General features: G+C 47.8%; 1 protein-coding gene across 1 annotated transcript in view; it reads right to left on the bottom strand.

The window, feature by feature from the left end:
* Nucleotides 1–12,641, bottom strand: part of MUC16 (mucin 16, cell surface associated) — a 179,502-nt gene that overhangs the window by 42,620 nt on the left and 124,241 nt on the right. Inside the window, exons 32-49 of the mRNA XM_006877563.1 lie at nt 12,317–12,441; nt 12,144–12,211; nt 11,524–11,696; nt 10,811–10,876; nt 10,422–10,546; nt 10,260–10,327; nt 9,640–9,806; nt 9,337–9,372; nt 8,946–9,008; nt 6,264–6,388; nt 6,103–6,170; nt 5,495–5,667; nt 5,156–5,191; nt 1,973–2,097; nt 1,800–1,867; nt 1,314–1,486; nt 998–1,033; nt 624–689 (exon numbers count right to left, since the gene is read on the bottom strand). Of these exons, the coding sequence (XP_006877625.1) occupies nt 624–689; nt 998–1,033; nt 1,314–1,486; nt 1,800–1,867; nt 1,973–2,097; nt 5,156–5,191; nt 5,495–5,667; nt 6,103–6,170; nt 6,264–6,388; nt 8,946–9,008; nt 9,337–9,372; nt 9,640–9,806; nt 10,260–10,327; nt 10,422–10,546; nt 10,811–10,876; nt 11,524–11,696; nt 12,144–12,211; nt 12,317–12,441 (1,761 nt within the window). The remainder of the gene's footprint in view (nt 1–623; nt 690–997; nt 1,034–1,313; nt 1,487–1,799; nt 1,868–1,972; nt 2,098–5,155; nt 5,192–5,494; nt 5,668–6,102; nt 6,171–6,263; nt 6,389–8,945; nt 9,009–9,336; nt 9,373–9,639; nt 9,807–10,259; nt 10,328–10,421; nt 10,547–10,810; nt 10,877–11,523; nt 11,697–12,143; nt 12,212–12,316; nt 12,442–12,641) is intronic.

Raw genomic sequence — 12,641 nt, 5'->3', positions numbered from 1 at the left:
CCCGCTCATAGTGATGTTATACTGTTGTTGTTAAGGACCATCACGTACGTTCTGACTTCCCGCTCATAGTGATGTTATACTGTTGTTGTTAAGGACCATCACGTACGTTCTGACTTCCGGCTCATAGTGATGTTATACTGTTGTTGTTGTTGTCGTTAAGGACCATAAAGCAGGTTCTGACTTCCCACTCATAGTGATGTTCTACTATTGTTGTTGTTAAAGACCATCAAGTATGTTCTGACATCCCACTCATAGTGGCCCCATATGGTGGTGGTGGTGTGTCCTGAAGTTGGCTCCAACTCCTAGTGACCCTGCATAGGGTTTCCAAGGCTGCAAATCTTTATGGGAGTAGAAAGCCTCATCTTTCTCCCATGGAACCGCTGGTAGTTTTGAACTGCTTACTGTGAGATTATCAGCCTGACACGTAACCACTACGATCCCAGAGCTTCTTGATGTTATATTGAGGGGACTGCAATAGTTGAAATGAAACAAAGTGCCTGATTTGTTGGATATAAAACTGATGACTTGCTCTGTAAATCATCATGCAATTCTAAAGAAAAAACTAAAAAATGTAATGCTGGAGACATGATTTTTGATCAATAAGAGCCCGAGGCCTTTCCTACCTGTGGGCTTGGTGGTGAAGGTGTGTGCCAGAGAGGATGCTGGGAAGGATGTAGAGGTCACAGTTACTGAGGAAGAAAACACCAGGATTGAAAGTCAGGGTGAATTAGCTCTAAGGAAATGGCAATGGTGGTGGTGGGAGGGCAGCAAATTATGGGAATTTGCAGTTTTCTCTATGACCTGCTCGACCTGGGGAGAGGGCATGAATCTCAAAAAGGTAGGCAACTCAGTCCACATTCTATCCATGTCCTCTGGACCCTTTTCCTTTCTGCTGGTAAACAGCATGGGAGGGGTGGGCAAGTACAGCAGCTCCTATTATTCAGGAGATGTGGGGTGGTCCCAGGTACACAGGCATATTAGAATCCCTGATACTCACTGTTGGAGGTCGTGGCTGAGGCCCAGTAAGTATAACCTGCAGACAGTACAGTTGAGGAAAGGAGAGACATTAAATGAGGAGACAACTTGACCACAGGAGGGATGGTGGCTGAACCATCACAGCTGTGATTCCTTAGAAGGACAACAGAGTCCCTATCTGGCAGGGATCAAAGGTCACAGAGCCCCATCCCACCTAGGAGAGACAGAGACCTTACTTCAAGTTGTCTAATAGGAGAAACCCAGATGGAATTGTGAACTTGGGGCAGAGACCAGTCCAGCAAAGAAGAGGAGAAGCCCGCCACAGGAGGGCATCTCACCATTGACATAGAGACTGTCCTTATCCAGAATGTAGGGACCCAATTGGGTGACCCCGTGAGTGAGCTTTCTCAGCTCCCAGTAAAGCCACTCTCTGTCCAGACTGGGGCCTTCAGGGTCAGGGCGGTGAGTGCAGACGGCATCTACTCTGGTGGCTTCCCTGTCCTTCCTGGGCCTGGGGACGAAGGATGGAGGATGACAACTAATGGCATCTCCTGAGAGGGGTCCTGAGTTTCTTTAGGGCAGAGTAGGAAGGGACCGAAGGAGATGGACTAGTGAAGACCTGGGTTTGGGATTAAAGCCAGTGGAGAAGGCACATTTGTCTGGAAAGAACACTGGGGACAGAATTTAACATCAGAAGGAAATGCCCTTATTGGTCAGAGGAAGGGAGAAAGAGAAATCACAAGGTGACCAGGTAGGGGCCAGTCCTGCTGAGAGGCTTTCCAGAGTCTGTGAGTGGGACCAGCTGTCTTGCCAAGGTGTCTCACCTGAGTGAGGTCAGTGTGCAGTTAGAATAGAGGTGGCCAACACTGGTCTTATTGAACAAGGGTCCAAGCTGATAAGGAAAGAGAAGGAGGTGAGCAGGAGGGCCCAATGCACAGAGTGGCTGTCTGGGCAGGTACGAGGTGGGGCAGCCAGGTAGAAACCACAGGGCTCTCACCAGGCGCTGCATGATCCTCTCAGTGAAGTTGAACTTGGAGGAGCCTGGGCGTCCCATGTCATCCGTGTAGCGCAGGTTGGTGATAGTGAAGTTGAGGGTGAAGGGAACCAGGCCAGGTTCAGCAGCTACATTGGGGGAGGAATAGAACGACGCCCATTTGGATCGTAGTAATAGTCGCTATGAGTCGGAACTGACTCCACAGCACATAACAACAACAACAAATAGCTGAGGTTATCTGGAACCTGGGCTAAAAGCAATAGCAGTGGAGTAAGTACAGAGCTGAAGGAGGGAACATTCTGGAATTCACAAGTCGGGAACTTTGACTCATTCTTTCAAAGAGCATTTATTGAATGTAACACATCTGTGAGTGGTGCAGGTGGCTTACAATGGACTGTTAACCTAAAGGTTGGCAGTTTGAACCCACCCTGGTGATCTGATTCTATAAAGATTATAGTAAAAAAAACCCTGCTGCCTCATGCCCCATGTTGGGCGCTATTATACCGTGGCCGACAAGCGGCTATACTCCGTGACTGGCACAGAGAAATTAAACCTGAGTAGGGGCGATGGGAGATTAGAAAAAAAAAGGAAGACTCAAGGCACAAAATGAAATAAGTAAAGTTGGGACCAGGTGGGACACAGCACTCTGATGGAGACACTGTGACTCAGACCGAGATTCAGCACATTTATTACATTCACATATCAAAGGAGGTGCTGGGGCCAGGGAAAAGAATAACATCTGGTGTTATTGATGCATACAGTAAGCGGGACTTTATCAGAAGAATGTAACTTGTGGTTGCTAAGGAGACAAAGATAGCCCAGCTAGATGCTTTTTGCAGACTAAACTGAAGGCCATGGATGCATACAAGGAAAGACTTTGCAAATTCCTTGTTCCCTGAGGCAGGCTTTGCAAGTTTCTCAGGGGGCAGTCTAACCTGGGAGCAGCCCGATCTTCTGGACCACAACTGTTCAGTTGCAATCCTTCGGTTAAACTGTCCCCAAGTCTGAGACCTTCGGTTCAGCCGCTCCCAACAAAAACCCTCTGGAACACTTCTATTCTGTAACACCACAGGTCACTATGAGTCAGAATCGACTGACAGCAATGGATTTAATGTTTTGGTTTTGGAATGGGTGCAAAGGTCTGGGATGGTCTCTGCTGGTTCATAGAAGAATAAGGTGTAATAAAATAGATTCAGTTGTAACCCCCAAAACATGTATAGGAATTCTATCTTCTATAACTATAAATATAATCTACTTGGAGAGCAGACTTTTCTTTTTTATGGTAATGAGTTCATATTAGTATAGGGTGTATGCTAAACCTAATCATTTTTGCGTTATTAAAAGAGCAAATTAGACACAGAAGGACAAGCACAAAGAGCGAAAGACAGATGCCATGCGTGGATTCCCAAGGAAGCAAGGAATACTGGGCTACAGAAGCTGAAAGAGACAAAGCTCTTCCACCACAGCCAACAGAGAGACAACCTTCCCCAAAAGATGGTGCCTCTAGCCTCAGAAACACTGAGAAAATAAATTTCTGTTCTTTAAAGCCATTCTGGTATTTCTTCTACTGCAGTGCCAGATTACTAACACATGCATTCTTCCAGTATTGTGGCCTGGGGAGTGACCTGACCTTTGCACTGCAGGGGAAACTAGGAAGCATAGTGTCAAGAAATTGTACCCAACCCACTGACTCAGGTAAACTTCACAAGAGAACCACCATTTTGTTGTTGTTGTTGTTGTGCCGTGGAGTCAGTTCTGATTCATAGTGACCCTGCATAGGGTTTCTGAGGCTGTAAATCTAAGCACCATTTTAGGTGTTACTAAAAGTTAGGTAAATGGTATAGCTGATAACTGGAAAGAGTGCTCCAGTCAAAAGGAACATTCTGGTCAAAGCTTGGTGTTAGGGCAGAGCAAGTGCCCACAAGGAACCTGAAGTCCTTTCATTGTGGACAAATCAAAGTGAGTCTGGAAGGGTCCTCTGTGCTGTGACTAACAAGATACTAGACACAATTTGATGTCAGGTGGAACCATCTACAGATTGTCAGTGAAACTGGAATGGCATGGACACATATAGGTCATGGTGCTGTAGGATCAGCATTGGACTGCAAACCACAAGGTCAGTGGTTCAAACCCACCAGCTGCTCCTCAGAAACCCTATACAGGGTCGCTATGAGTCAGAACGGATTCATTGGCACTTAGCAACAACAACAAAGGGGCCCTGGTGGCACAGTAGGTTAAGTATAAAGTTGGTGGTTTGAACCCAACAGTAGTACTTCAGTGGGAAAAAGATGGGGTGATCGGCTTCCAGAAAGACTTAAAACCTGGGGAAACCTATGGAACAGTTAAACTCTATTCCATAGAGTTCTCATGAGCTGGAACTCAGATGGCAGTGGATTTGGTGTGTAGACAGCCATGAAGACTGAGATGAAGCAAGTGCCAAAAAACGAAGGACTTGAGAGATACTCAAGAGGAAGGAGAGATGAGCTTTGCTGATGAACAGATGAGGGAGGCAAGGAACAGGGAGGGCCTCTGTCTTTGGTGATCAGGGAAGGAACAAGTCAGAGGTACGGTGATAACTTCAGGGTTGGCATGTTCAGACCAAGCAGCCTCAGTGATGTCTCAGTGATATGGATGTACCAGGGGTCCAAAGGCACTATGGGGTGTGGATTGGGCACCAAGAGTCTAGGTGGCTGGGAGAATCCACACAAATGGGTGAGTTCCCTCATGAATGTGAATGATGAATGAAGGAAGAATTTATTTTGTACAGATAATTCTGGTAAAATGACTCTGTTACCTGTAAAATCTTGAGTCCTTTCCTACCTGTGGGCTTGGTGGTGAAAGTAGGTGCCAGAGAGGATGCTGGGAAGGATGTGGAGGTCGCAGCTTCTGGGGATTGAAAAGTCACTGAGTTAGCTCTAAGGAAATGGCAATGAGTGGGTGGGAGGCCTGGAGTAGGGTACTACGTCATGGAAATGCAGTTCTCTCTCTGACTGCCTCAACCTGAGAAAAGGACATTGACCTAGAAGGATGGTAACTCAGTCCATGTTCTGGGCATGCCCTCTGGACCCTTTTCCTTCCCTATGGCAGGTAGTGAGGAGAGAAGCTGACAGATCCAGCAGCTTCTATTGTTCAGATGTGGGTGGGCCCAGGTACACAGGGAGGGATATTGGGGTCTGTAATACTCACTGTTGGAGATGGTGGTTGAGGCCTGGTGGGTATAACCTGCAGGTGGGGAAGAAAAGGGAAGGGGAGACAATCCATGAGGAGGCAACTTGGCCACAGGACAGATGGTGACCGGACCACACAGCTGTGAGTCCTTACAAGTAAGGCCGAGCCCCTACCTGGTGAGAATCAAAAGTCACACAGCCCATACCCACCCAGGAGAGACAGGGGCCTTGCTTAAAGTTCTCTGATAGGAAAGACCTAGATGCATGGCTGAATTTGGGGCAGAGACATGTCCTAGCAGGACCCACCCAGCAAAGAAGAAGAGACCTCCCCACACCCAACCACAGGAGTCCCTCTAACCGTTGACATAGAGACTATCCTTGTCCAGAGTATAGGGCTCCAATTGGGTGATGCCAGAGGTTAGTTTGTTCAGCTCCCAGTAAAGCCATACTCTGTCCAGCATTGGGCCTTCAGGGTCAGGGCGGTAGGTGCAGATGGCATCTACTCTTGTGGCCTCCCCATCTTTCTTGGACCTTGGGAGGGAGGATGGGAAGAAGGATAACAATTGGTGTCTCCAGAGAGGGGTCCTGACGTTCTTAAGTGTAAGCCAGGAAGTAGCAGGATGAAATGACATAGGAGATCTAGATTTGGGATTAAAGGATACTTATATGGAGAGAATCCCTGGGGACAGAATCTAACACCCTAAAGAAATGAAATGCCCATCTTGATCAGAAGATGGGAAACCAAACATTCAGAAGGTGACCAGGAAGGACCAGTCAGCTGATGGGATCGCCAGAATCTAGGTCAGGAGTGGGGACCAAAGATGCCTTGGTCCTGAAACAAGTGCCTCCTGAATTCCAACTGTGATACGGATGCTGTACCAGCAGGACAGAAAGGATACTAAACAAATACCTTGGGCCTGGTAGCACCTGTGGTAGTGCTGACAGCTGAAGTGTCAGGTGACTCACCTGAGTGAGGTCAGTGTGCAGCCAGAGTAGAGGGGGCCAATACTGGTCTGATTGAACAAGGATCCAAGCTGGTGAGCATATAAAAGAGGTGAGCAGGGACTGAATAGCCACGTGGGCAGGTACGAGGTGGGGCCACCAGGTGGTCATCATGGGGCCCTCACCAGGCGCTGCAGGATCCTCTCAGTGAAGTTGAACTTGGAGGAGCTTGGGCGTCCCATGTCATCTGTGTAGCGCAGGTTGGTGATGGTGAAGTTGAGGGTGAAGGGAAGCAGGGCAGGTTCAGCAGCTACAATAGGGGAGGAAAAGAATGCTGTCCAGTTGGATCGTAGTAATGGCCAGGGTTTCCTGGAACATGGTTAGAAGTAGGAGTGAACTAAGTACAGCCACCTGCTGCAAGAGCTGAAAGAACAAGCGTTCTGGAATTCACAAGGTGGGAACTTTGACTCATTTATTCAATGAGCATTTATTGAATGCAAATGTTCATAATGGGCTGGTAACCTAAAGTTTGGCAGCTTGAACCCACCCTGGTGATCTATGTCTACAAAGATTATAGTCACGAAAACCCTCAGGAACTCTTTTACTTTGAAACACTTTGGGTCACTAAGAGTCAGAATTGAATTAGCAGCAATGGGTTTGCACTTTTGGTTTTGGAGTGGGTACAAAGTTTTTGCGGTGATTTCTGTGGGTCGACAGATGAGTAAGGTGGAATGTTGTGTATTGAATTATGTCTCCTGAAAATATGTGTTTGACTCCTCCCTTGTATACCTATGAATTTAATCCAGTTTGAGATTAGGTTTTTCTTTTTTCTTGTTAATGAGGCTGTATCAGTGTAGGGTATGTAGTAAACATAATCATTTTGAGATATCAAAATAATTAAATGGACATAAAAAGATCACAACCTTCTGTATGGATTACATCTCAATGCAAAGAAAACAAAAATCCTCACTAGACCAATAAACAACATTCTTATCAATGGAGAAAAGATTGAAGTTGTCAAGGACTTCATTCTTCTTGGATCAGCTATCAACTCTCATGGAAGCAGCAGTCAAGAAATCAAATGACGTATTGCATTAGGCAAATCTGCTGCATAAGACCTTTTTAAAGTGTTGAAGAGCAAAGATGTCAGCTTGAGGACTAAGGTGTGCCTGACCCAAGCCATGGTATTTTCAATAACCTCATATGGATGTGAAAGCTGGACAGTGAATAAGGAAGACTGTAGAAGAATTGATGCTTTTGAGTTATGGTGTTGGAGGAGAATATTGAAAGTGCCATGGGCTGCCAAAAGAACCAACAGATCCATGTTGGACGAAGTGCAGCCAGAGTGCTCCTTGGAGGCCAGGATGGACAAACTTCATCTCTCATACTTCGGACATATTGTCAGGAGGGACCAGTTGCTGGAGAAGGATATGATGTTTGGTAAGGCGGAGGGTCAGAGAATAAAAGGAAGACCCCCAGTGAGATGGACTGGCCAAGTGGCAGCATCAATGGACTCAAGTGTGGCAACAGTTGTGAGATTGGCCCAGGATCGGACAGAGTTTTGTTCTGCTGTGCATAAGGTCGCTATGGGTCGAAACCAACTTGATGGCACCTGACAACAACAACAGTATAGGAATCCTGATGTGGCGCTGTGGGATACACCACTGAATCGCAAGGTTGGTTGGAACCACAAGGTTGGCAGTTCAAACTCACCAGCTGCTCCTTGGAAACCCTACACAGGGTTGCTATGAGTTGGAACCGACTCGACGGCAGTTAACCACAGCAGCAACAACGTATAGGCCATAAGATGCCCTGGTGGCACAGTATGTTAAGTGTTGGACTGCTAACCCCAAATTCAGTGGTTCGCGTCTTTCGGCCACTCCACAGGAGAGTTGAGACCGTCTGCTCTCATAAAGATCTACATGCTCAGAAACTCAATGGAGCAGGGCAATTTGATCTACAGGGTCTGTATGAATCCAGGTAGATTTCATGGCACTGGGTTTGGTGAGTACATAGGCCATGGTGGAGGCTACTACAATCATTCTAGAGAAAGAAGCTGGTGACATAAATGAAGGCCAAGGTGAGGCAGATGCAGATAACTGAAGGCCTTGAGAGATGCTAAGGTGGGAGAAGAGATGACTTTTGGTGATGGATGGTGGTGGTACTTTCCCATTGTGTCAGCCTTGAGAGATGCTAAGGTGCGAGAAGAGATGACTTTTGGTGATGGATGGTGGTGGTACTTTCCCATTGTGTCGGTTCTGACTCATAGGGTTTCTGAGGCTCTAAATCTTTATGGGAGCAGAAAGTCTCATCTTTCTCCTGTGGAATGGCTCGTAGTTTCGAACTGCTGACTTTGAGATTAGCAGCCTGGGGAGATGTGGGAAGAGAGGAACAGGGAGAGCCTCTGACTTTAGTAATGAGGGGAGGGACAGGCTGAGGGATGATGATGACTTCAGGGTTGGCATGTAGACACCAAGCAGCCTCAGTGAGTCTTGGGTGGTAAGCAGTCATGGGGTCTAGAGCTACTGTGGAGTGTGGGTTTGGACATGCGTAAACTGAGTAGTGGAGTCCTGGTGTGGCACTGTGGGTTAATGCGTCAGACTGTGAAGTTGGTTTGAACAGCAAGGTTGGTGGTTCAAGCTCACCAGCTGCTCCTTGGAAACCCTATACAAGGTCACTGTGGGTCGGAATCGACTCGATGGCACTTCACAACAACAACAACAACAAGCTAAGTAGTAGGCAGAATCCACATACATGGATGAGCTCCCTTGGGGAAAACGAGTGAACAATGAACAAATAAATGATTTGGCAGAAATAATGCAGTGAAAAGAATTTCATTATCAGTAAGAGCTGGAGGCCTTTCTCACCTGTGGGCTTGGGGGTGAAAGCAGGTGCCAGAGAGGATGCTGGGAAGGATGTGGAGGTCACAGCTGCTGGGAAAGAAACACCAGAATTGAAATGCAACGTGAGTTTGCTCTAAAGAAACGGCCCTGGATGGTGGGGTGGGGAACTCAGTAATGGCGATGTTCGGCTCTCTGGATGGTCCTCTCAGCCAGGAACAGGGCCTGAGTCTCAAAAGGTGGACAAGAGAGTGATGCTGTCATCCCTAACTCAGTCCCCATTTTACGCATGCTCTTTGGACACTTCTTCTAGATGGTACAGGGGGAGGGGGTTGGCAAATCCCAAAGCTCCTATTGACCTGGAGATGAGGTTGCTCCCAGGCACACAGGGATACTGGGTGGGGTCTGTAATACTTACTGCTGGAGGTGGTGGCTGAGGCCCAGTGCGTGTAACCTGCAGATAGTGAATACAGAAGAGGGAGACACATTCAATGAGGAGGCAATTTGGCTACAGGAGAGTTGGTAGCTGGATCATAAGAGTTGAGATTCCTTACAAGAAAAGCAGAGTCCATACCTGGCAGGGATCAGAGCCCACAGGCCCCATTCCTACCCAAGATACTTACTCAAATTCTTCTCAAAAGAAAGGACCAGAGGGAAACCTGAACTTGGGACAGAAACTTATCCTAGCAGGACCCAGATACTAAGGGGGAGGGCCTCTCACCATTGACATAGAGACTGTCCTTGTCCAGAATATAGGGGCCCAATTGGGTGACCCCATGGGTCAGATTGCTCAGATCCCAGTAAAGCAACTCTCTGTCCAGATTGGGGCCCTCAGAGCGATGGGTGCAGACGGCATTCACTCTGGTAGCTTCCCCATCCTTCTTGGGCCTAAGGAAGGAGAATAGGGGTGGAATTATAACAAATGGTGTTCCCAGAAAGGGACCCTAAGACATTTTTTTGGGTAAAACAGGAAGGGGATGGAGGAAATGGGGCAGGTGAAGACCTAAATTTGGGACTAAAGTAAGTGGAGAAGGCACATTTATCTGGAGAGAATTCCTGGGAACAGAATTTAATATCCTAAGGGAATGTCCTTCTTGGTCAGAGGAAGGGGTGAGGGAATTCAGAGGGTGACCAGAGAGGGACCAGTTCTGCTGACAGGGTCTCTGGAGTCTTGGGGTTGGAGTGGGGACCAGAAAATGCCTTGGTCCTACAGCAGGTACTTCCTAACTCTACCTCTGCTGCAGATGCTGTCTCCGGTAGGGCAGATAACAAACCACACAAAAGGCTTATACCTGGGAGCACTTGTGATAGTCCCGACAGCTGAAGTGTCAGGTGACTCACCTGAGTGACGTCAGTGTGCAGCCAGAGTAGAGGGGGTCAATACTGGTCTGATTGAACAAGGGTCTCAGCTGGTGAGCAAAGAGAAGGAGGTGAGCAGGGACTGAATGGCCATGTGGGCAGGTATGAGGTGGGGTCGCCAGTTGGTCACCATGGGACTCTCACCAGGCGCTGCAGGATCCTCTCAGTGACGTTGAACTTGGAGGAGGCTGGGTGTCCCATGTCATCTGTGTAGCGCAGGTTGGTGATGGTGAAGTTGAGGGTGAAGGGCAGCAGGGCAGGTTCAGCAGCTACTTTGCAAGAGGAAGAGAAAGGTGTCCATTAGGATTACAGTAATGGCAAGGTTGCCTGGAGCCTTGATTAGAATTAGCAGCAATAGACTAGTATAGCCATCTGCTTCAGGAAGTGAAGGAGGGAGCCTTTTGGACATTCGTGACTTGGGAACCTTGACTCCCTTGGGGATAGTGAATGAACTATGGACAAATAAGTGATTTGGCCCAAATAATGCAGGAGTAATTATTTTGTTATTAAGAACAGCCTGAGGCCTTTCCTACCTGTGGGCTTGGGGGTGAAGGCAGATGCCAGAGAGGATGCTGGGAAGGATGTGGTGGTCACAGTTGCTGGTGAAGAAACACAGAAATGAAATCCAAAGTGAGTTAGCTCGAAGGAATTGGCAATGGGTGGTGGGTATGAGGTATTAAGTCACAGAAATGTACAGCTCTATGATACTCTCAAACTGGGAACAGGGGGTCATGCTAAAAAGCATTGGCAAAGGAATGCCTGTCATCACGAACTCAGTCCTAATTTTATGCATGTCCTAAGGAACTTTTTCTTCTAGATAGTAAATGGGGAAGGGATTGGCACATCCAGACCTCCTACTGATCTGGAGATGAGGGTGGTCCCAGGCACACAGGGTTATTGGGGTCTGTGATACTCACTGTTGATGGTGGTAGCTGAAGCCCTGTGGGTGTAACCTGAAGATGGTGAAGGAGAGGGAGGGAAAGACATTTTATAAGGATACAACTTGGCCATACCATAGGAGAGATGTGTTTGGACCATGGCAGTTATGATACTTTACAAGGAAGACAAAGCCCACACCTGGATCAAAGATCACACACCCTATTCCACCTGACATACACAGAGGTCTTGCTCAAATTTCTCTCAAAAGAAAGGCCAATAAGGAAGCTTTAACTTGGGGCAGAAACTTGTCCTAGAAAGACCTGGATACCAAGAGGGAAGAGTCCTGCTTTGTAGAATGGCCTCTCACCATTGACATAGAGACTGTCCTTGTCCAGAATGTAGGGGCCCAGTTGGGTGACACCATGGGTTAGCTTGTTCAGCTGCCAGTAAAGCAATTCTCTGTCCAGATGGGTGTCCTCAGGGTCAGTGCGGTAGGTGCAGATGGCATCCATTTTGGTGGCTTCCCCATCCTTCCTGGGCCTGGGGAGGAAGAATGAGTGGAATACAACAAATGGTGTCCTCCCAGAGAGGTCAGGAGAGTCTTTAGAGGTGGGGTGGGGGTGGGGGGCTGAAGGACATGAAACAGGTGAAGACCTGAATTTGGGATAAAACAAGTATAGAAGGCACATTTATCTGGAGAGAATTCCTGGGGATAGTATTTAATGTCCTCCTTCGCCAGAGGAAAGCGTGAGGGAGTTCAGAGGGTGACCAGGGAGGGGTCAGTCCTGCTGATGGGATCTCCAGAGTCTGGGGGGTTGGAATGGGGACCAGAAGATGCTTTGGTTCTCCAGCAAGTGCCTCCTATATTCTTCCTCTGCTGAGGACGTCATGTCAGGCCAGGAAGAAAGGAAACCAAACCAGTGTCTTGGACTTGGGCTTGGCAGCACTTGTGGTAGCTCTGACGGCTCTATTATCAAGACGTCTCACCTGAGCGAGGTAAGTGTGCAGCCAGAGTAGAGGGGGCCAACATTGGTCTGATTGAACAAGGGTCCCAGCTGGTGAGCAAAGAGAAGGAGGTGAGTAAGGGGGCATAAGAGATTGAGTAACTATCTGGACAGGTATGAGGTGGGGTCGCCAGTTGGTCACTGTGGGGCTCTCACCAGGCGCTGCAGGATCCTTTCAGTGACGTTGAACTTGGAGGATCCTGGGCGTCCCATGTCATCCGTGTAGCGCAGGTTGGTGATGGTGAAGTTGAGGGTGAAGGGAAGCAATACAGGTTCAGCAGCTACATTTGGGGGAGGAAGAGGAAGATGTCCATTTACATCATAGTAATGGCCCAGATTATCTGGAACCTAGGTCAGATGCTCTAGAAGTCTTCTAACTACAGTCATCTGCTGCAGGAGCCCAACGTGGGAGCATTCTGGAATTGACAAATGACAGACACTGACTTACTCATTTAAAGAGTAATGACTACAAACAATCAAT

The sequence above is a fragment of the Chrysochloris asiatica genome, unplaced genomic scaffold (assembly GCF_000296735.1).
Source record: "Chrysochloris asiatica unplaced genomic scaffold, ChrAsi1.0 scaffold00530, whole genome shotgun sequence".
NCBI classification, from domain to species: domain Eukaryota; kingdom Metazoa; phylum Chordata; class Mammalia; order Afrosoricida; family Chrysochloridae; genus Chrysochloris; species Chrysochloris asiatica.
The sequence above is the reverse complement of the archived record's forward strand: the minus strand, read 5'-3'. Positions and strand labels throughout refer to the sequence as shown.